The sequence below is a fragment of the Apis laboriosa genome, unplaced genomic scaffold (assembly GCF_014066325.1).
Source record: "Apis laboriosa isolate Shangri-la unplaced genomic scaffold, ASM1406632v1 scaffold5213_cov150, whole genome shotgun sequence".
NCBI lineage: Eukaryota > Metazoa > Arthropoda > Insecta > Hymenoptera > Apidae > Apis > Apis laboriosa.
Genome location: NW_025223582.1, coordinates 607,584 through 629,723, shown reverse-complemented (window position 1 = coordinate 629,723; position 22,140 = coordinate 607,584). Strand labels below are relative to the sequence as shown.

The 22,140-nt window shown below is 24.1% G+C and overlaps 4 protein-coding genes across 7 annotated transcripts; all 4 read right to left on the bottom strand.

Moving 5' to 3' along the window:
- Window positions 1-13: 13 nt before the first annotated feature.
- Window positions 14-10,079, bottom strand: LOC122717464 (acidic phospholipase A2 PA4). Of its 2 annotated transcripts, none has more exons than XM_043941552.1 (4): window positions 8,434-8,738; window positions 4,216-4,470; window positions 3,640-3,977; window positions 14-2,888 (listed from the first exon to the last, which is right to left on the bottom strand). In XM_043941552.1, exons 1-4 carry the CDS (start codon window positions 8,575-8,577, stop codon window positions 2,789-2,791), a joined length of 837 nt encoding a protein of 278 aa, XP_043797487.1. In that variant the 5' UTR covers window positions 8,578-8,738; the 3' UTR covers window positions 14-2,788. The 2 variants fall into 2 exon arrangements, with proteins under 2 accessions (XP_043797487.1, XP_043797488.1); XM_043941553.1 differs by lacking the exon at window positions 8,434-8,738 and adding an exon at window positions 9,564-10,079 and having other exon boundaries at window positions 17-2,888.
- Window positions 10,080-10,398: 319 nt separating this feature from the next.
- LOC122717465 (apolipoprotein D-like) lies at window positions 10,399-13,984 on the bottom strand. Of its 2 annotated transcripts, none has more exons than XM_043941554.1 (5): window positions 13,901-13,984; window positions 12,497-12,613; window positions 12,273-12,399; window positions 11,811-11,906; window positions 10,399-10,979 (listed from the first exon to the last, which is right to left on the bottom strand). In XM_043941554.1, exons 2-5 carry the CDS (start codon window positions 12,611-12,613, stop codon window positions 10,507-10,509), a joined length of 813 nt encoding a protein of 270 aa, XP_043797489.1. In that variant the 5' UTR covers window positions 13,901-13,984; the 3' UTR covers window positions 10,399-10,506. The 2 variants fall into 2 exon arrangements, with proteins under 2 accessions (XP_043797489.1, XP_043797490.1); XM_043941555.1 differs by lacking the exon at window positions 13,901-13,984 and adding an exon at window positions 13,753-13,782.
- Window positions 13,985-15,126: 1,142 nt separating this feature from the next.
- LOC122717463 (cyclin-dependent kinase 1) lies at window positions 15,127-16,955 on the bottom strand. Its single transcript, XM_043941551.1, has 4 exons — window positions 16,788-16,955; window positions 16,117-16,412; window positions 15,610-15,929; window positions 15,127-15,537 (listed from the first exon to the last, which is right to left on the bottom strand). Exons 1-4 carry the CDS (start codon window positions 16,822-16,824, stop codon window positions 15,294-15,296), a joined length of 897 nt encoding a protein of 298 aa, XP_043797486.1. The 5' UTR covers window positions 16,825-16,955; the 3' UTR covers window positions 15,127-15,293.
- Window positions 16,956-17,455: 500 nt separating this feature from the next.
- On the bottom strand, window positions 17,456-21,599 carry LOC122717486 (arginine/serine-rich coiled-coil protein 2). 2 transcript variants are annotated; one of them, XM_043941596.1, is made up of 5 exons: window positions 21,408-21,599; window positions 20,739-20,819; window positions 19,197-19,309; window positions 18,330-19,011; window positions 17,456-18,227 (listed from the first exon to the last, which is right to left on the bottom strand). In XM_043941596.1, exons 1-5 carry the CDS (start codon window positions 21,468-21,470, stop codon window positions 17,931-17,933), a joined length of 1,236 nt encoding a protein of 411 aa, XP_043797531.1. In that variant the 5' UTR covers window positions 21,471-21,599; the 3' UTR covers window positions 17,456-17,930. The 2 variants fall into 2 exon arrangements, with proteins under 2 accessions (XP_043797531.1, XP_043797532.1); XM_043941597.1 differs by having other exon boundaries at window positions 20,739-20,848; window positions 21,408-21,529.
- Window positions 21,600-22,140: the final 541 nt, after the last annotated feature.

The window sequence follows — 22,140 nt, the reverse complement described above, 5'->3', positions numbered from 1 at the left end:
AAGATAAATATAGAAAATTAATTACTTATAGATACATAGTTTCTTTATGATATATAATATAAATATTTTTTCCAGAAAGTATCCAAGAGATCCATTTTAGACTAAAATATATATATCAATATAATATAAATAATATTATCGCATGCAAATGTTAAAAATGTTGATTATATTATATCATATTATAATTAAAAACTAATTTGTATACATACATTTAAATACATATCTATCTCATATTCATCAGTACAGTTTAATCTTAGAAAATAAATTTTAAATGATAAAATTCATAATTTAAATCATTAATATTCTAAATATCCAAAATAATTTAACTTGCTTATTACAAAAGTTATTTGTATATTGAATATTGAATACCATATTTATAATTTTTTTGAAATAATTTAAACTTAATTAAAATAATCTTGAAAAATATATATATCTTTAAAAGTGATATGTAAAACAATTTTTTTAATTTAGTTAGAATTTGTCACTATACTGATGATCAATCGAAGGTCTTCAGGAAACTAAATGTCACTGAGCTATTTCTAACATATATATCAATGTGACATATTGAATCGATTGCACGCTTTCCCGGCTGACCTTCTCGAGATATTTACAAAATCCGGATAATCTTTTTGTCTAGCGACAACTTCCGGTTCTCTCAGGTCGCATCAATTATTTGAGCATGAAGAGCCATAAATGATTATTCTATAAGTAAAAACTATAGCAAGCTTACATATCTGAGTAATTTCGATCACAGTAAAGATTGTGCAGGATTTTCTTCTGATCATTTCATTTATTCTTTTATCACTGCTCAAAATAATTAGTAAACCATTTTTTTCATATCATTTAAGAAAAAGAATAATGAATGTATCATAAAATGAAGATTACAATTTACAAAATAAGATTGTCAAAAGCATTTGAAAGTCAATTTCATTTTTTAAGTTCTAAGTTATACAGTTGTATATATATAATTGATATTGGATTGCTCATTAAACTCATGTTATATGATAATCATAGGAAAAACGATAATTGAACTTAATTGTTGAAATTTCCATATTGTTTTATAAGAAATTGCGGAAATGTTTATCAATTTCTTGATTAATTTTTCAATTTAATGTATTTTGCAAATAAAATATTTTCATGTATAAGTGAGGAAATTTTGTTCAATCATTTTATATTTTTCATATTATTTTGAGCAGTTTGCATCGAATGAATCAAGTTCTTTCATGATTCTTGGATATTTGAGCTGCAACATTATCATGTTAATTTTAATTTAATTGTTAATTTTTAATTTATATATATAAACCACTTTAAAAATGTCTTAAAACAAATAAATTCGTTGAACGCACGAGTAAATTTAAAAATTTTAAATTTAAAAATTCAAAAGCTATCAAAAAGGATAGAAAAATCGTCGATATTGTGAAATTTATTGGTACGTTGTAAATTCATCAAGTTGATACTAGCATTCATTATTTAGAAAATATATATATATATCTCAAATATAATAATATTTTATTTGAAATTTAATTCAAAAAGTTGTCATATTTATATTTAATATATTTTAATTACTTCCGTATCAACTTGATGAAAAATTTTAATCTAAGGAAAATCGTAGAAAATGCTACGTGATTTTATGCAATTGCATGCATATTTGCGCGACTGAAATAACGACGATTGATATGCAAGAAATGCGAACCTTGTTTCGGTGATACAGTTCCAGTGAAATCTTTCTTTGTTTTATGTTCGATGAAACAATTGTTTAGTCAATTATAGCTATAATCTTTTTCTTTGTTACTATCTTTAGTTTAGCGGTAATCAATATAAATTTACCAAATAGTTTTTATTTCATATTGTATGTCTGTAACTTCCTTTTTTTTTCTTAAAAAGATCAATCATTTAAATTATTATTTTTAGAATTGGAAACATATTATAAAAATAATATTGAGCAGTAAAATTATAAACTATTTGCGAATATAAATTCGCAATTCTTTCGAAATCAATGGTTTTTATTCAAATTTCATATCGATTCCTTCTTAAGAATTTTTTTATATAGCATATCTGTATATATATATATATATATTTTTTTTTCTGGATTTCATTTCATATATTACGAAGCAAAAAACAAAAAACTTTTTATAACAATACATATTGACTTTTATATTGCAAGGATGACAGCTACTAACATTTGCATAACTATTTCTTACTTTCAAGCTGACCATCTTATTTATTCCATTTTTTACTTTTAAAATTGAAAAAATGACTAAACAGAAAAATAAAAAAAAGTTCTAATATTTTTCATATTTATGCAAACTTTAAAAAAAATTTTTAATTTTTTAAGACTAAAAAAATCCACTTTATTCGAAACCAAAGAAAAAATAAAAAAATATCTGATATATTTTTATATTTGTTAAAAAAAATATTAAAAAATATTTCTTGGATACTTCTTGCTATGGAATTTTCGGAAACTAATTTTCTATCTATTATTTTAGACCGATCTTGCAGAAAAATTGATCGAAGCTACCAAAAAGAGGATAATAAATTTTTTGTCAAATAAAAGTCAGAAAAGAAAAATGACATTCCATGAAAAATAATGATCTGTAACAATATAAATTCATGAATGATAAGGAAAGAACATTTCGTTCTATTCCCAAACAGGTTGGATCAGCATGAAAGAAAGAGGCGCGCAAGGAACGCTGTTGAAGCGCGTGCAATTATCCCACTCATTAGAACTCTGTTAACTGGCATCACTTCAAAGGCTGTCTGGTCCGTTCTTCTTGCGTTTCCGCAATAGCTAGTTCACGTTCAAGGGCATCAACGGCACGTATTTGTCGCTTGGTCGGAATTTGTACTGGGAGCACAATCGGTTCGATACCGATTCCGTGTAACCATTTCTGTAACATATCAACCACATAACGATTACACACGATCGATCATTACGAAATTTTGCAAGCAACATCGAAATAAAGCGGAAAAATGGTTAAAATAATATCAGAAGACCCATGAACACCACCACCACAATTATCATCAACAACCGATTATCTGTGAGAATAAATTTATAATAAAATTACATTCAATCGAAGCTCATATGCAACCATGATGATAATTGTTTCTGTTTGAGGATGTCACGCATTGCCTGTAGTATCTTGTAGAAAAACATCTTGTAGGTATAATAATCTCGTGGCGAATTAATATACTCGTATCGCGTTGAATTCATCCAAACCAGAAGACAACTGAAGAGAATTGATGATTTAATCATTAGAAATATGTGTTTAATTGTTTCATTTCATTTAATCATTTTGAAAAAAAAATTATTTTTACATGTATTTTTTAACAATATATTGAATATCTCAGAAAATAAGAAAAAATGAAAAATAATGAAAAAATTCTTTTAATATAATTGATATATAACTGATATAATTGATATATTTAATATAAATTCTGATTTAATATAATTGATTATATTGATATTCATATATATTGATGTAATTTTAAAAAAAATTGAATAATTATAAAAATTCTTCTCTTAATAAATATTTTATATAGGCAATACAATTTTTAATAATTTTTTATTTTGAAAAGGAGGGACTTAAAAATCCTAACTAAATAAATTTTATTTTCACAGAATTGTTTTTCAAAACTTACCTTTGCCACTGTGAACAGGGACGTCTCTCCTTAAAACAAGTTACTTGTATCACATTAAAAAAAAGAGCACCGAGAGTATTTGCGACTTCCGAATTAAGATTCTGCAAACATCTACGGAACTTCGCATCGCAGTCACAGTGAGACCGTGTGAAAGGCGAGTTATTGCATATACCATGAATGCATTCTTTAGGCGATATAGTGATAGGACAATGGTCATGTTCTCTACAACATGCATCCTCGGCTGCATGGTGTCCGAGATCATCATACGATTTCGCTAAAGTACCTGGACCACACCATTTTGTGCCTGGATAAATCAATCCACCTCCTGGAGGTTGATTCTGTAATAAAGAGAATTTTTTTTTTTTATATTTTTAATTTAATTTTATATTTTTATTTTTATAATTTTTCAAGATTTACTTATACATAAGTAACAATGAAATATTATTATTAAAAATTCTATTTAATGTAATTACCTTTGTACGAAATTATATTCTATACATTAAGCGAATCAAGTGTTCAATTAATTATAATTTTGTTTGATATCTACAATTTAACATCTGAAAAGATTGTTAGTACCTTTCCCTTGTCTCGAGAGGCTTTACACGTTTCTTCCAAATCTGCTACGAGATTGCTTGACATTTGACGGACTTTTTTTGGATCAGCACCAAGAACCATTTTTTGAATAACACCACGATCGGTGTACAAGGCACAGAAGGGCGCATCCGCATTTAATTCCACCATTCTTGACATAGTGGTATCTGCCACGAGAACACTAGCCTCAGTTTCATCCCCCCAGAGTGTTGGTATGAGTAGTAGAAATACTGTAAGCATCTATCAATCAAAATAATTTTTACAAAAAAATGAAATAAACATTTAAAGAATATTAAATCAGAGTCAATTTTAAATTTTTCATTATTTTTAGCATTATATATTCTGCTAGAAGAATCCTGTATATAAATTATAAATATGTATATTATAATTTAATATATCACAGAAGTCGCATTAAAATTAAAATTTTTTTTTTTTATTCAAATTCTGAATAATTTTGTAAAGATGCATTTGACAAAAACAAATACATTAAACGTATTCATTGCTATAAATAATGATATCGATTAATCAAAAAGAGAATCAAGTATTGTTAGATATTTAACTTTATTATTTCGTAAAACAATGAATATACAATTGATTTTTAATAAAGAAAAAATCCTTTGCCTATCAATCTGTTTCCCTATCTTCTAAAAATTTGAAATCAAACTCGTACATAAACATTTCCAATAGGGATAGTAGGTCGACAATGCGCAAACATTTCCTAACTTTTCTGTAAATATATTGAAGTGTACATATACCAATATTATTATAGTCTAGTCATATTTTGTCCTCAGTTTCACTTAAACACATAATATTAACTCCCACGCAAAATTTGAATACTTTTTATACTTATAATATTTATTTTAAGGAAAAATATTTTAAACAATAATAATCATTTTTTTAACTAGATTGTAAATTAAATAATGTAAAAAATAAATATTTTTTAATATTAAAAAAAGTAGTAATTATTAAAATGTATAGTCTTCTATACAATATTTCTTATATATTATGTATTATATATTTAATATTATATATTTATATATATTTTTTATATTATTTTTTAATATTTTTTATCAGAGAAACAATTTCCATGAAATAATATTTTCATTTTCAGATTAAACTCTCAACACTCACGTTACTAATACTCACATTACTGTTTCTTCAATTAGGATTAGAAGAATCTTTTATTATTGATGCGGATCTAATGAAAACTAATTATAAATAGAATAATGTGACGTTTTCTTTCTTAATCTAACATTAATTATTGCTTGTTGAAGTAACCGATCAGATAAATCAACATACAGGAATTCCGGTCGTTTTAACGAGCAAGTTGGAGGGTATACCAATTAAATGTCATAAAATGATGCGTTCATTGCTGTATCTATCATATCCATGATGAGATTTTACTTGATTATTTCATTACCAGACATTCATAAACGTATCGTTTTTTCTTTTTCTTTCCTTGACACATTGATCAACATTTGCATAATTTCAATTTATCCTTTTTTAAGCATTATTAAATTTCACAATTATAATTGTTTTGTTGTATTTTAAATGTTGACGTTTTAAGATTAAAGTTCAATTTATCATTTTTATTAGAAGATGAACAATCTATTTCTGAAATGATAAGATAATAAGAAACAAATTAGAATCAAGGAATTAATAAACATGATTATATTTGCATCTATACAAACAATTATTCTTTTCTCGCAAAAACATTATCCATTAAATATATCAAGTTAATTTATAATAATTTTTACATTATACTGATATTACTTTATAACAAAAAAAAAAGAATGTTAAAATTCTTTTACTATGTATTTTTTTTATTGTATATATTTTTTATATATATATATTTTTTATATTCTCTAATTACTAATAATAATTCTATCTGCACAAGTATATTAAGTGATTCACTCAATAAAATAATAGTCATTGCAATGAGACAATACAAAAGCACTTACAGTTGATTATTCGAAATCAAAACATTGTTAAAATAGCCACTATATATGACAACGAAATTTTTCTAAATGAATGTCAAATTGGAATTTCATGTCACATCATAATTTATCACCATCACGGTAAAATAAAAAACTTTCACATTATAAAAAAATTTAAGCATAAAATATATAAAATTCTCAATTTCTCTATTAAAAAAATGTTAATCCTTTCAAGAACTTATAAAAAAAGAGAAAAATCTTCTATAAGATTCGACATCTACGATTCAATCGCACCCGAAGCAATGGTTTCGAGGAACGTTGAACGACTAATAGTGTTTTACCTTTCTCGAGAATCACTTCAAAAGATCCTTCAAGGACAACAGTTCTCTTAAGGTCACAGAAAAATAAGGAACAAAAACCAAACCTTGACGATTCCTCACTGGCTGTCCTTCCCTCTGACGCATCGAAATCGCAAAAGAAATTAATTCGAAAAACGATATGTTGAAAGACAAGAGTGATGAATGACCTTACAAATCCCTATAAGAATCACTAAAGATTCGATATGAGATGATTTTAAATGGCTCTTAAGTAATCTTTAGAGATTGGCATCAATGGAAATTACTGATTTTTACACCAATCTTTTCTATATAATTGTATAAAGAAGAATATAAAATGATAAAAAAATCTTAAAATATAAATTATGTTGTTTGAATTTCAATTTTTATTGAAATTTATTTATAATCTATTCTATATCTAAATATGTAATTTCTCTAATTTTTTTTATTCTATTTCTATTAATTTATTTATAGTAATATTTATTTATAATAAAATTAAATTAGATTAAATTCCATTTGTTTTCATTTATTTTTATGTTTATTATTTATTTTTTTGTGTAATAATTTACTAATATTTATATAATAATTTATTATACAATAATTTATTAATATTATAGCGATTCTGTAGTTTGATATGATAGGAAGCCTGCAACAAATTCAATTTGGTTTTTCTTAATAAAAAAAATCATACAATTGTTTTAATACACAAAATTAATAAAAAGTGAAAAGATTGCAAGGAATATAAGACAACATATTATACATATATAATAAGATATAATAAATAAAATTAAATAAAAAAATTATAAATATAATAATAATCCTATCTAATATTATTATCGATAAAGATTAATACTATTCAACAGCACGACTTGTTTGACCGATAAATTTAATTTAATTAGATCGTCCCAGTTTAGAGAGGTGATAGATCTTGTGAATTTCACTAACCCTCGTCGTGAAATTGAACCAAATATCGAAAATCTGGGTCAGTCAACCTCATTAACCTCATAGAACTTGTCTCTTGAACTTGTGCCAATTTAAACCAAATAATTCTGTAACCAACTGATAAATCTATATAATTCAATTACACTAAACCATTTTTACCCATATAAAAATCATCAATTAATCATTATAAATTAATAATTAATTAATCATTATAAATCATCATAAATCATCATATCTTGTTTAATCAAATATTGCTAAGTTTTCACCAAAAAGAATATATATTTATTTATTGATTTAAAAGAATATATGAATATGTTTATTTATTGATTCAATTATTAATTTTTTTTTTGCTAATAAAAAATCTAATAATAATTAAAAAAAATCATGATCAGAAATTATTTATTATGGAAAAATGTATTAAAAAAAATTGTTATATAAAAAAAAAAGTTTTAATATAATGATCATATAATAAATATAAAATCATAATAAATCATAATTGTAGATTATTTAAGAATAATAATTAATACATCAATTTTTTTAATAATAATTAAAACATCAATTTCTATAAAATTATCTTTTAATGATAATTCCTATTATCTTTTTTCAAAAAGAAAATATGTAAATAATTCTTCATAAGAATATAAGAATCAAAAAATTTATAATTCAATATAATTTTTAATCTTCTAACTTTCCTTTTATTTGTTCCATCCAACATTCAATATTAAAGAAAGTTTATTATAAAGAAAAAAAAAGAGAAAAAAAGCAAGCAATGATTATTGCAATAAGATTATAATATGTCAGCGAATCATAAAAGAAATTAACTATGATGTAAAATAAAAACACAAGAATATAAAGCACAGCAAAATATCGCAACGAGTCGCCAACGAATTAGCAAATTAACAATCAGTCAAGATGTCAAGAACAATTCACAAGAAATCGCTACTCATTGCAATATACGCATTACACGCGCCGCTTAATCGATCAATTACCCTGTGGAAAAGTCGTACACGTGCAGTGGTGAGCATGTTTATTACGATATCACGATCACAAAGAATGAAACATTCAATCTTAACCAGACAAATAATAAAACTTTCAAATGAATACGTTGTTGCAAAGTAGATTGATTTAAACATGAATTTAATGAAACTATTTGGAAAATCAAAGAAATCGAGATATGTTCGAGTCGAAGGAATAACGCGAAACTCACTAAAAGAACAAGTGCGCAACTAGCTGCCAACTAACCCCCACTACCAGCTACGCAACCCCAGAAACCGCAACGCGACTCGAGCTGCTGCAGTGCGCAACAACCCCTCAACTGATCGACACCGATCTTGTGAAATTTATTTTCAAGGTAATAAAAACGCGAATAGAAATGATTTTAATATTTTGAAATTACTAATTTTACCAATTGAAAGATTATTATTAAAAAACATATTAGAAATTTTAAAATTCTTCAAGTTTAAGCCTTAATGATTTAAACATTCAAATTTATTATTTTCGATATATATCTCCATGTTAATTAAATGTTCATAATTTCAGAATATATATCATAATTATCATTACAATGTAATTTTTAACATATCTTAATGGGTGTGTAATTTCACCAATATTACCAATTTCAAAGGAGAATCTCGTACTGAGTTTCCTTTCATTCAATTTATATGAAATTCAATACTTATGTATAATTTCGCTTCCTAGATTATTATAAAAAATTCCATTTGCGTAGTAGATTCGCGCTATTCGAAAAGCGCGAATTTTTCAAGAATATAATATCGTTTAGCGATTCCTTGCACGTATGTTAAAGAAAATATATTTTGAATATTGAATATACCTTTGAATATACCTTTAAGATGTATTCTTAAACTTCTTAAATATGTTTTATTATTTTAAATTAAACAATTTTTATTAAAATTTTTCTATTATAAAATTATATAATTTTTAATTAATTAAAATATCATATCATATTTTTCAAAATTGAATAATAATTATTATCAGAGCAATTATTATTGATCTGATCTTTCAAATAATTAAAGATATAAGATATAATAAATAAAGATATAGAATTAGAATTAAAGAAATAAAAGAAAAAGACAAAAATGTAATGAATTAATATACATACATTGAAGTTTTATAACTCTCGTAGACGATGATCAATAATTTTTCCTGTCTTCACAGGATTATGATCTTTCAACAAAGAATTTCTGTGATTCCACAGAATCGTGAATCTCAAAATAGGGTAGTTGTACAAGATGTTTTTTTAAAAAAATTCGCTTTATCTCTTCTCAACGGCCGCTATCAAACTGATCGTTGAAACGGGTCGTCAGGATACTAATATTATGTGGCATACATATATGAACCGTGATCCAGATTACACGGGGGAGATTCCAAATCACGTGATATGCCACATACTTGCAACCGTACAATATATAACTTCTGTTGTAAATAGATCGAATTAATTTGTCGACAGCACAGGACATGCTGGCGATGTTTTTCCTTCCAGAGATTTTGCAATCATTTCACACTTTAATATCCCTCAATACAAGCCAATTAAAGACAGAAGGAAGAAGTGTATTTTCTTATTATTAAATATCGATGACAGAAATAGTCACTGCTGCGAATTGAAAAAAAAAAAAAGCATAGTTCAAAATGATTAAAAACTTATTATAAATTTATATAAAATAATTTTTGATTTCTATATATATAATTTGTTTTTTTAAGGAAATTTTTGTAAAAAATAAATCAAAATTTATTTTTAAGATAATTAAAATAATTTTTTAAGATATTTATTTTATTTTATAATCATATCAAAAAATTAAGAATATTATTTTGTTTATATATATATATATATATATAATCATCTATTCTCGTATCATTTTTTAATCATAGTATACAATTTCATACTTATCTCATTCTCATTAAAATTATATTAAATAGAATCAAAGGAGAAAATAGTATTATTTATAACAATTATATTTATTCTCTCCAAGAAAATGAGTATTGAAAAAACTGAGAAAAATTCTTAGGATCAAAATATATTAAATAAACTTTTTAAAATCAAGAATCTAGGGGATCCATTCAACTTCATTTGTTTCCTCATAATGCCTCATTAAGTTTTTTTCAGTATTTTCTTCTGGTTTGCTCGTGATTTTCTCTTCACTTCCGGTCAATTTATGATAAACCTTACTTCCCATGTTAGCTACCCATTCGACTCCATCGCCTACTTTTTCTCCAGCTTTGCGAACTAAATTGCCAATATTTTGACTTGTGAAAGTCGATGGATCCACCGTAATATCCAATGAATTATTACCATGTAAACATTTGATTTGACTAATAATGCTCAAATCAAAGGGATTCACACCAAAATCAGATAATTTTTGTCGTAAATTGTCTATAGAAATCTTATCCAATTCCCGATTTCTGGAAAGGATTGTTGCACTTTGACGATGAGCAAATGTTAACTTCTGACATGTAAAAATACCCGCGTAATTGTCGTAATCCGTGGCGAACACTACATGCGACGCACTTCCAGCTACACCTTTAAATACGATAAATTGATGTTAGAATAAATGTAATTCAAAAATTCGTTGGAGATTCTTTGAAATATTTAATGAAATACAATTTAATTTCATTGAAATTCCTATATTTCTATATTTTCTACTTTGTTTTAATTATTATGTCTTTCTTTTATAGAACTGTTTACAAATATATTTAACAAAAAATGTTTTTTCATTTTTTTTCAAAATTTTATAAAAGAAATAAAGGAATTTTCGAATTTGAAAAAATTTTAATTAATTTAAAAAATTCTTAATTTTTATATGAAAGTATTTTATATGTATAAAAGTTTATTTAAAGAAAAAGAATATTTAAATAACTTTAAAAAGTAAAGAAAATTTATATGCATAAAGTAAAGAAAATTTATATGCATATTCATTTATTTAAACGATTATTTAATTATAAAATTTTAAGAATAAATAAAAGAATTTATCTATTAAAAAATTTTTGTATATACTTCACTCTATATACACAAAAATTTATATATACAATGCTTTTTTATGTTTTTTTTTCATATTTATTTCTTAAATACTACATATTCCTTTGTTTTTTAAAATATCTATATTCATTATTTTTTTTCTATTTCATTATTTTATACTTCCCTGATATCACATACCGTTTATATTTTGAACTTTAATAATAAATAAAAATTTTTATTAAATTCTCTAAAAATTTTAAAAAATTATTAATATCCTATATCGAATTATCGAAATATTTTTCAAAATAATCCTCTAAACTTTTTTTTAAAATATCAATTTCCTCTTGAACAATTGAAAAATATGATTAATTTATTTTATAAACACAGTTTACTTACTAAGAGGAAAACGAACTTTCATTAGAGCCGGCGTACTCGGATTCGGTACGGTCAATTCACCAGTGTAATGGTACTCATGCTTCAATGACGTAAGACCTGTGTAGAAACGTCGCTTCATTACGGATAATTCATCCTATTTGTCAGACAGTTATTCTATTGACATGCTTTTATGAGTCTCGATGGATCCGACGTTCTTTATTAATTCAAAAGCTTTTAACAATACATATGTGTATTAGTACGATCTCGTTTATAAAATTTTCTTTTTCGTAGTATCCTCTTTGTTTAATGTTAAAATCCACAAAAAAAGAATATCGGATTTTAATCTCAATTCTTTAAATTTTAAATTGAAGACTATTTTAAAGTATTTTTATTTATATATAATTTTTAAAATTTTAAAAATCTATTATTTTCCTTAATTTTTAAAAAAAAAATTTTTTTCAATTTTAAATTTTTTTATCTTACTTAATACTGGATGATCGGAATCCTGTTTTAAAATGTATTCACCCGGTTCCTCTCCACGAGTATAATTATAAGTAATACATTTGCTAGCAGTGGAAGTTTTCTGAATTACGTACCATATACCTAAAAACTAAAATTTCTAATTTATCATAAATGAACAGAAAAATAATTTAATATAAAAATATTTTTGTTTATATACAATATATACAATAGAATTATAAACTTACTTTGTTTATTTGAAATCCCTGCATCGGTTCTACGATGGGACAAGGCCCCACGTGATATGTGTGTGTTTTGACGAGAACAAAACATCCTAGTAAGAATGCTAGAGATAATATCTTCATCTATAAAAAAGTTTATATTATTTGAAAAAAATAATATCAATCTCATCAATAATATCATTTTTTATATTACAAAAAATTTCAGAATCAATGATTTCCTGATAACAATTGTAATTTTATCATTGCTTAAAAATACATCGAATACATAAAGATATTGTCTTATTTTAATCAAATAAATCTTTAATAAAATAAATAATTAAAATAAAATAATTAAAATAAATAATTAAAACTTATATTAATTATAATATGATGTTTAAAATATTTAATTATATACAATTTATGAATAATACAATAATGAATAATGTTCTTGAATTCAAGTAAAAAGTAAATTGTAAATTGTTCATTGTACATTCAGTTTAATTTTTTTTAAAGTTTAAATTTTCTATAATAAAAATATATCAAAAAAGAAAATTATACATAGTATAAAGTCAACTTTGACCTCACTCTTCGCTGTAGACTTTAAAAAATTATTTTTCTTTTATTATCTATAGATAATATATGATATACATATGTATATTATTAACATTAATTATATATATTTATAACACTAATCATAATAAAATACAAGATGGAGAACTATAATTCGTGTGAAATATTGAATCGAAATTTCATTAATATTGTTTTCATTTGAAATCTATTTTTAATTATTATCATTTATATATCAAAAAAATATTGTAAAATATATAAATTAAATTAATAATTTCTTATGTAAATATTTCTTTCTTTTATTTAATTAATATTAATACTTAAATAATATTAATACTTATAATTATAAAATTTTTTAAAAAATATTTAATGGAAATATAAATTTATATATCATTAAAATTAATTAATTAATATCGCGACAAAATCATTTTATGATATATGAAAATTCTGTTTAAATATTATCTAACAAAAATTTTCGGATACTATTTTACAAGAAAATTCATTTTATTCAAAAATTTTAATTTTAATATCAGTTTGTGTATACTCCGTATATAATTAATAATTATATTATACTCCATGTATAATATCCATGTATAAATATCATTAAGCTTTATATATATACAATTTTCATTAAAGTCAAAATTTTTGGGTTAGGTGAATTTCCTTTCAAGATACGAAAACTTTTAAGTTTTATTATTTGTATTAAAGTCATTAACCTTTTCTAGAATATATTTAAATTGTAGATACAAATGCAAATATAAATAGAATCATAATATATTTTATATAATGTTATAATATATACTTGTGAAATAATATTACTATGCAATACACTTGATATCTTAAATTCACCATTGAAATACTCACCGTGAGATGATGTTGTCAGACTCTGAACTAGTACTGTAAACAGTAGCACAGTGGAGAAGAATTTTATGAGACATACTCCCCTCTCAATCCAATTATGGGTCATTTATACTTCGAATATAACTGATCATATAACATGATCAAATACGTTATTTCTAAAGAATTCGTAGAAATAAATTATATAAATAACTTTTTATATTATACTCTACAATATCAAATTATTTACAGGAATAGTAAAAAATAATACATTTTTTTATATTTTATAACTTCTTATTTTGAAATCGCATTATATTACATTTAAAGAAAATAAAATATATATGCAAAGAAATAAAAACAATAAAATTTTTTATAGATATTTTTATTAGAATATAAAAAATTGTAAATATAAGATATCTTATGATATAAAATTTATAATTAATTTGGTAATAATTCATTGTTATATAGTTTTTAATATATAAAAAAAGAATGAAATGAAAATATCTAGATTATACATGTTTTTTTAGAAAAAACGATTTATAAAAAAAAGCTGAAGATACGAATGTAATTTTATTATATTTGCTTACGATGAGTCATTTTCGTCCGACGAATCAAGTCATTCTAGGAATGATATATATGATTTCATTCTTTTGTTTTTCTGTAGTTTAATTTATAATTTAATTTACATATTATGTATTAAAAGAAAAGTCACACTATGAAAAAATATCAATATAAATACAGAAACTTTAAAAATATAAAAATGATAAATTATGGTGAAGATACCGAGATTTCTCCTGCATCAAAGAACATATAAATAAACTATCGTCGTTTATTTTTATTATAAAAATACAAAAGATATATTTTTAATAAGCATGTGAATTTCTCAGTAATATTTACAGAAAACAATAGCATATATCTTCAGCTGAATTCCTAATAATACTAAATGTACTATCTATCTTAAAATTAAAACATTTAGAATATTTATTTCAAATAGTAAAAACATCATTTTCTTTCATTTTAATTCAATATATGATAGAATGATATCTAGAGCATTTATAATACCACAATATTTTTTTTAAAATGAATAAGTAATAAGCGCAAAAAGAATCTGAAGTTAAACAAATAGATGAATTATTCAAATATCAAATTGCTACAAAACATTTTTTGTTCAAATATAATACAAAAATTATTTTTCTCTTCGAAATTTTTATAGAAAAACTATCTTTGCTGATTAAACATAATATTCTTCTGAATATAATTTTCATTATACATGATGAACAAAGTCATTGAAAAAAAAAACATTAAATGTTTGCTTTTATATGTATGAATAACTTAATATTTCAATATACCCTGAGATATAATTTATGTAGTCATAATATCTGTGTACCATACACTTATCCATTCGTTTTGTTTTTCTGCATTATTCCGGCGGCAATTTAGAAATATCCAAGTCGTTAAAATAAGGATGTTTTAGAGCAGCTCGTGCCGATATTCTATGCACAGGATCATAAATAAGCATCATTTGCAAAAGATCAAGTCCATCATTATCTAATGTTTTAACTTGTGATTCTAAGTTATTAGTTATCCAATTTGGAAATGTGGCCTTATAATCTGATAACTGTGTTACACCAGGCCATATTTCTTCTGTAGGAGTTCTTAATATCCTATAAAATATTATTAATTCAAGTTCTTATATTACAATCTAATATATAATATTGACTTTAAAATCAATTTACCGAAATATTCTAAATAATTGATCAATTTCACTATCTCCTTGAAATAATGGTTTTTTGGTTGCCATTTCAGCAAATATACAACCTATACTCCAGATATCAATGGCACATGAATATCTATTGGCACCAAGAAGAATTTCTGGAGCTCTATACCATAAAGTGACTACTTCATGTGTATATACTCTAACTGGTATTCCAAATGCTCTTCCAAGTCCAAAATCTGCTACCTTGATCAATCCTGATTTGTCAATTAATAAATTTTGTGGTTTCAGATCACGATGAAATATTCTACGTTTATGACAGAATAAAATAGCACGTGTAATCTAAAAAAAGGATTACATATATTTTTAACTTTTATAAAATATTTTATAGTATTTATATTTTATAATATTAATTCATATTAAAGTAATTTTAATTTGTATATAATTATATGTATAAATATTATATAATAATATATTATTGTAACAAAATTATTTTATTTTGTATTATATATTAAAACTAATTTCAAACCTGATATAAATAAGATTTAACCATTTTTGGCTCCATTAATTTTCCAGTACCTAAATTATCCATATATTTTTTTAAATCCATAGTAAGATATTCAAAAATAAGATATAATCTAGTCTCTTCCATTAAGACATCCATTAATCTAACAATATTGGGATGTGGCAATTCTTTAAGTAAAGAAATTTCACGAATTGCTGTTGATGGTATTCCTTCATCATCACTTTCCAAACGAATTTTTTTCATAGCTACAATCTCTCCAGTTTTTTTATGCTTTCCTTTGTACACTACTCCATAAGTACCTGTGAAATTTTTTTTGTGATGCTATAAATTTTTTGTGACGTTTTAAATTTTCTTTAATATCAAAATAACAAAAATAATAATTTTTATTCTATAAATGAAATGTATATGTGTACTTATGAATAGTTTTTTTATTCTAAACAGATTGCTTAATAATTATGATTTTTGAAATAATCATCTTTTAATAACCTTAATTAAAAATAGAATTTAATTAAGAGATTAAAATTTGTACAAAATTTATTATAAATTAATAGATTAAATTTTGATACAAATTTATTAAAAATATTTTTAGATTATAAATAAAATGAATCTTAAAAAATATGATAAAAGAAATACTAATTAGACAAGAATAATCTGCAAGGTATTATAACATTCACCTTCGCCGATTTTTTCAATCTTCACAAAATTCTCCATACTGAAAGAACGCTTAAAATCCTAATCTATGTATATTTTTCTAAATTCTAATGTCTAATATAATTCAAATATAATAAAATTTCACATATATTTCACAAATTTTTCCAGTATACCGTCACGTAACGATTAAATTCAAATGTCGGTACGCCATATTGATAAACATGTTTGAATGTTCAGTGTTCGGTTTGTTCCGTAACAAGTCGGCCTTGTCATAGCCAATCCGAACAAACATCGTAATATTTAGGTTATTTCGTAAAAATATTTCGCTTTTACGAAAAAGGTGTTATTTCTAAACCGCGCTTTTATGATATTTTAATATATGGTTATAAATCATAATTGCTATTATAAAACAAATTAATTATATTTTTAATCAAAAAGCTCCGACTATTTTTAACCTTATTTCAATTAAAATTCTTAATTATAATTAATATATTATTATATTACGTATAATGTTATTGTATTATTATATTATATTATTATATTATGTATAATATAGATAAATTAATATAAATATAATAAAGTCAATATTAAGTACAAGTTTTCAATAAATCTGAAATATATTGATTAATATGAATAAATTTATATTCTAAAGTTTGACTTTATATTAAAGAAAGGAATTTAAAAAAAAAAATTCAAAAATTATTTGACATTTATTAAAAAAAGAGAGAGAAAAAAACATCATTCATGTCAATGTATCTCTTATTTGTACATACAGTATATAGGTACAATGAAATTATCATATAAATTGATGTTACAAACACATTCGTAACAAACAAAGATTTCTTGTCTTTTCATTTTTTTTCTCAAACAAAAATTAATCAAGAATATTTATCGTCAAATCGAAAACACAGAGTTCTTCTTCCAGATTCTTAATAAATTTATTTTTTTAAATGTTTACAATATAATTATATAACTATAACAAGATTATTCAAATCTTTGTTTGATAAGCTTTTAATTACTCTATAATTCCTATATATAACGACTTTGAAATAAAAACTCTGTTTTGTAATCGACCTGACGAAATTGTAAAACCAAAAATCGAGTTGCACCTGTGTTAGACTTGTTATTAATCATAACTCAATGTCGTTCAAAAGTTTCAACACATTTTATCGAGGAAATTGATAGCCACCAGTAGCATAACCAAGTCCGACACCTCGTTGTGTGTGTGTAGTAGCACGTGCTACCTCATACTGTTGTTCCATGTTATTGAACATTTCTTCTTGTTTTTTTAATATATCTGGTTTGGTACCCGCTGTCGGAGCAATCGGTAAATCGTCTTTGATGCCCATTAACCGCTTAAACTTTGCCGTTACTTTTCCATCCTGATCATGAGTGAATGTTGTTCCTACCCAAGTGTTTGCAGTAGAAGCTGCTGTAGATGTTTTACCTTCATCTTGTTTTGACTGTAAAATAAAAATATATATATATAAATTTGAAATAATTAAAAAATAATTAAAAAAATATATATTTTGATATAAAATTAACATGAATTAATAATTAATTACCTTATTCGCCCATAATAGTTTTCTCTTCTGTATCTGTTCCGCATATTTTCCTTGCGTCGCTGTGGCTAAAGGATTATAATAATTCTGTTCATTTTGAATGCCTGGTGTAGTAGTGTCTCCTTCTGGTGCTTTAAGTTCAATTCCTAACTTCTCTAATTGAGCTAACTTATTTCTACCTTTTTCTTCTCTATAACTCATTGTTCGAAAAGGAGGTGGAGCTCGGTCTCTCGATCTAGATCTTGATCTTGCACGATCTTTTTCTTTATGATAACTGGATCGATCGTCTCGATATCGATCTTTCGATCTATCATCTCTAGAATGTCGGCGATCTCGATCTCTGTCCCTATCTCTGCGCCTATCTCTGTCACTTCTGTCACGATTTCGATCTCTTCGATCATCACGATAGTGATGATCCTTGTCGCTCTTTTCTCTATCATCACTCTTCTCATCTCTACTTGATCCTAACGAACTCTTTTCTTTTTTTTTATCATCGTCACGGGATTTTCTGTCATCATCCCGATTCCTTTTTATATCTCTGTCTCTATGACTGTTTTCTCGTTGTCTTCTATCATCGTATGATGGTCGTCGTCCCTTATCACTCATATGTCTATTACGGTCGGATCTATCTCCTCGTTTGTGCTCGTCTTTTGAATTTGCTGTGTGATTTTCATGATCAGATCGCCTGTAAAACGATTACGTTCTGCAGGATATACCACACAGATTCGTATTATTATTTTGCATGTAAGGGAAATATTATGTGGTAAGTATGTTGCAAGTTTGTTTGTTTGTTTTTTTCTCTTATAAAGTTCAAAGAAATATATTAATTTAAATTGAGAGGAGAATAAGCTTACAAACAAACCAGCTTACCTCTGGTCTGAGGGAGAAGGTAATGATCGAGATGAGTCTGTTTTTGATTGTGCTGCTGGACTCTGTGCTCTTTCACTACTGGATTCTCTAGACGAATTGTTGTTGTTGCTTTCCTAAAGAAATAAAAATTATTCACATTAATATGCATTTTATATATTTTATTAAATAAAACATAAATTTCAATTTACATTACAAGAACTATTATCTTAAACCAAACGTTTTTTTTAATACCCTCACAATTTAACAAAAATCAATCTTTTACTAATTTAACTTTATGAGTTTAATAGTTTCTAACAAATATATTTATTTTAAAATTATAAAATTTATAAAAAAATTTATAAAAAAAACGAATTTCTATATGTATATGTAAAGATTGAATTTTGCAATATTTGTAATTACCAAATAAAAATTACTACATCCTAATATTTTTGATATTTAAACCATAGTATTTAAAAATAATAGAGAATATTCTTAAAACTATTGTAATTTTTACAAAAAATAAATTTTCTCACATCCTTGGTTGTACTTGATACAAAAATTTTATAACATAAAAATTTATATTGTAAATGTACATTGTAAATTTCATTGTACACTTTTTCCAGTTAGATTTTGGAGAATAGAATAAAAGAGAAACAGGAATATGAGGGCCCTTCACATTTATCTGTTTTAGCAGTTAGTTATATTACCCGAATATGTTTGTACATGTGGTTTCTTTGATGGTTGATTTTTTATTAGTGTTACCTTCTTCCAGCTTCCTCTACTCACCTTTGTCTTCTCAATAGGACTTGGGGTAGTCTTGAAAGACCCTCACACAGCATAGACCTTGCCGAGGTGCGTAGATATTGTATCATGTATTACCAACAGAGCTACGTGTTAATATTTTCTCACGAAATGGCACTATTCCCATTTACTTATTATTTAAATTTTAAATATCTCAATTTTTACTCTCATTGTTTCTGCCACATGATAAGGCTTTAAGATCATGTCTTAAACTCAAAAAATTTTATTTCATAAATTATATTTTAATAATATTATTATAATATATTAAAAGATGATATAAAAATAATAAAGGATAAGACATATATATAAATATAAATATTTATAATATATATAATGAAAACAATATAATGATAACATTATATTGTTATTAATGTTCAAAATAAAGATAAAAAAAGAATTGTTAATGATATTACATTATTAAAATTTTTACAAATAAAAAATAATAAAAATTGTCTCAATTCATATTAAACCTTTATAAAACAATCTTTTTTTATCAATTTCAATGTAAAAAAGTTTTATTTTATTAATTGTTTTTGAATATTTAATACAAAATAAATGCTACAATGTTATTATGAAATTGCATTGTATTTATATAGTTTTGTATAGTTTTGACATGACCTCTAAAAACCAAGCTTTTTTTCTGTCATGAACCTATATGTATGTATAGCCCTCATAAAGATACCACATTTTCCTATTATTCGTTGTAATATTCTGTACTTAATATTACAAAAAAGCATTTACAAACATTCAATTTTACTATACCTCACTCATGTCCATTTGTACTGGATCGTAGTTTGCGTCACTGGCTCTTTTATTGGTATCACCATGCATCCCATATGATATCTTAGAAACACAATATTGGTGATAAACCACTAAATAATTTAAAAATCATAATATATATTATCAATATTATTATTATTATTATTATTATTATTATTATTATTATTATTATTATTATTATTATTGATATTATTGATATTATATTAATAATAATCTCAAAATAAATAATTAAATTATTCATATTCAAAAATATCAAATAATTTCTTAGAACATTAATAAATAAATTAGTAATTTAGAAAATTCATGTATAAATATAAGAATTTTTGTATCTCTACAATTGTAGAAATAAGAATGATTACGTGTAATTTATATGTTAAGTAAACGTGTAGGTTCGTTAAATCTACAATTAAAAAACATATAAATATATATCATAAATAGTTAATTCAATTTTTTGAGATAAAATTATTAAATGTAAAAATTGTATTTATAAATAATTGAAAAATTGTATTGACTTAAAAACCTATTCTAAGAGAAGCCATGTCGTGTATGTACATGAAAGTTTCTTAAGTATTATAGATGCCGCAGTGAAAATGAGATATCAACAAAATAATTATAAAATATTCTAACGTTTATCAATATGTAAATACTCACCTTTGGATCTTCTGAATTATTACTATTGTCCCCGTCACTAGCGTAATTCGCTAACGAATCCATAATGGCGTGAAAACGGGGAACGAACTGTCCGAAATTGTTACGACTATCGCAGCGCGTCGATCCTAGGCTGCCTTGCGCAGAAACGCCATTGGTCGAGAATATTTAACCAGCTTGTATATACATACCGTGCTTTTCTAGTGCTTCCATCGAATGAGGTTATCGAAGCGGAAATGGAAGAAAACGATATAGGAAATGCAGAACAAGCGGCGAAATTAAGCGCGAACATAAAAATCTCAAGAAAATTTCTTCTAAATAAACAATTGATTGAATTCTGATTATTAAATATTATTATTTTTATAATATATTATTTATTTTTATAATATAATCTAAATCGATGATATATTAAGAATCGATGATATAAAAGAATTGATCTATTGGATGAAAATTATCATTGTATTCTGTAATAAATGTTAAAAAAAAATTTGTAAGAAAAATAACATTTTTTTTAAGATAAAAAATAAATATAAAATTTCTAATAATAAAACAATATTAAAATATTTTATTAAAATAACTTTAAAAATATTATTAAAATAAATTTAAAATATAATATTAAAATGTTTTTATTAAAATAATTTTCAATTTCGATTTTATGAACATTATCTTACATAAGTTCAGTTTTATGTAAAATATTATAGTATTATAGTAAATTATAACAGATATGAATTATCTG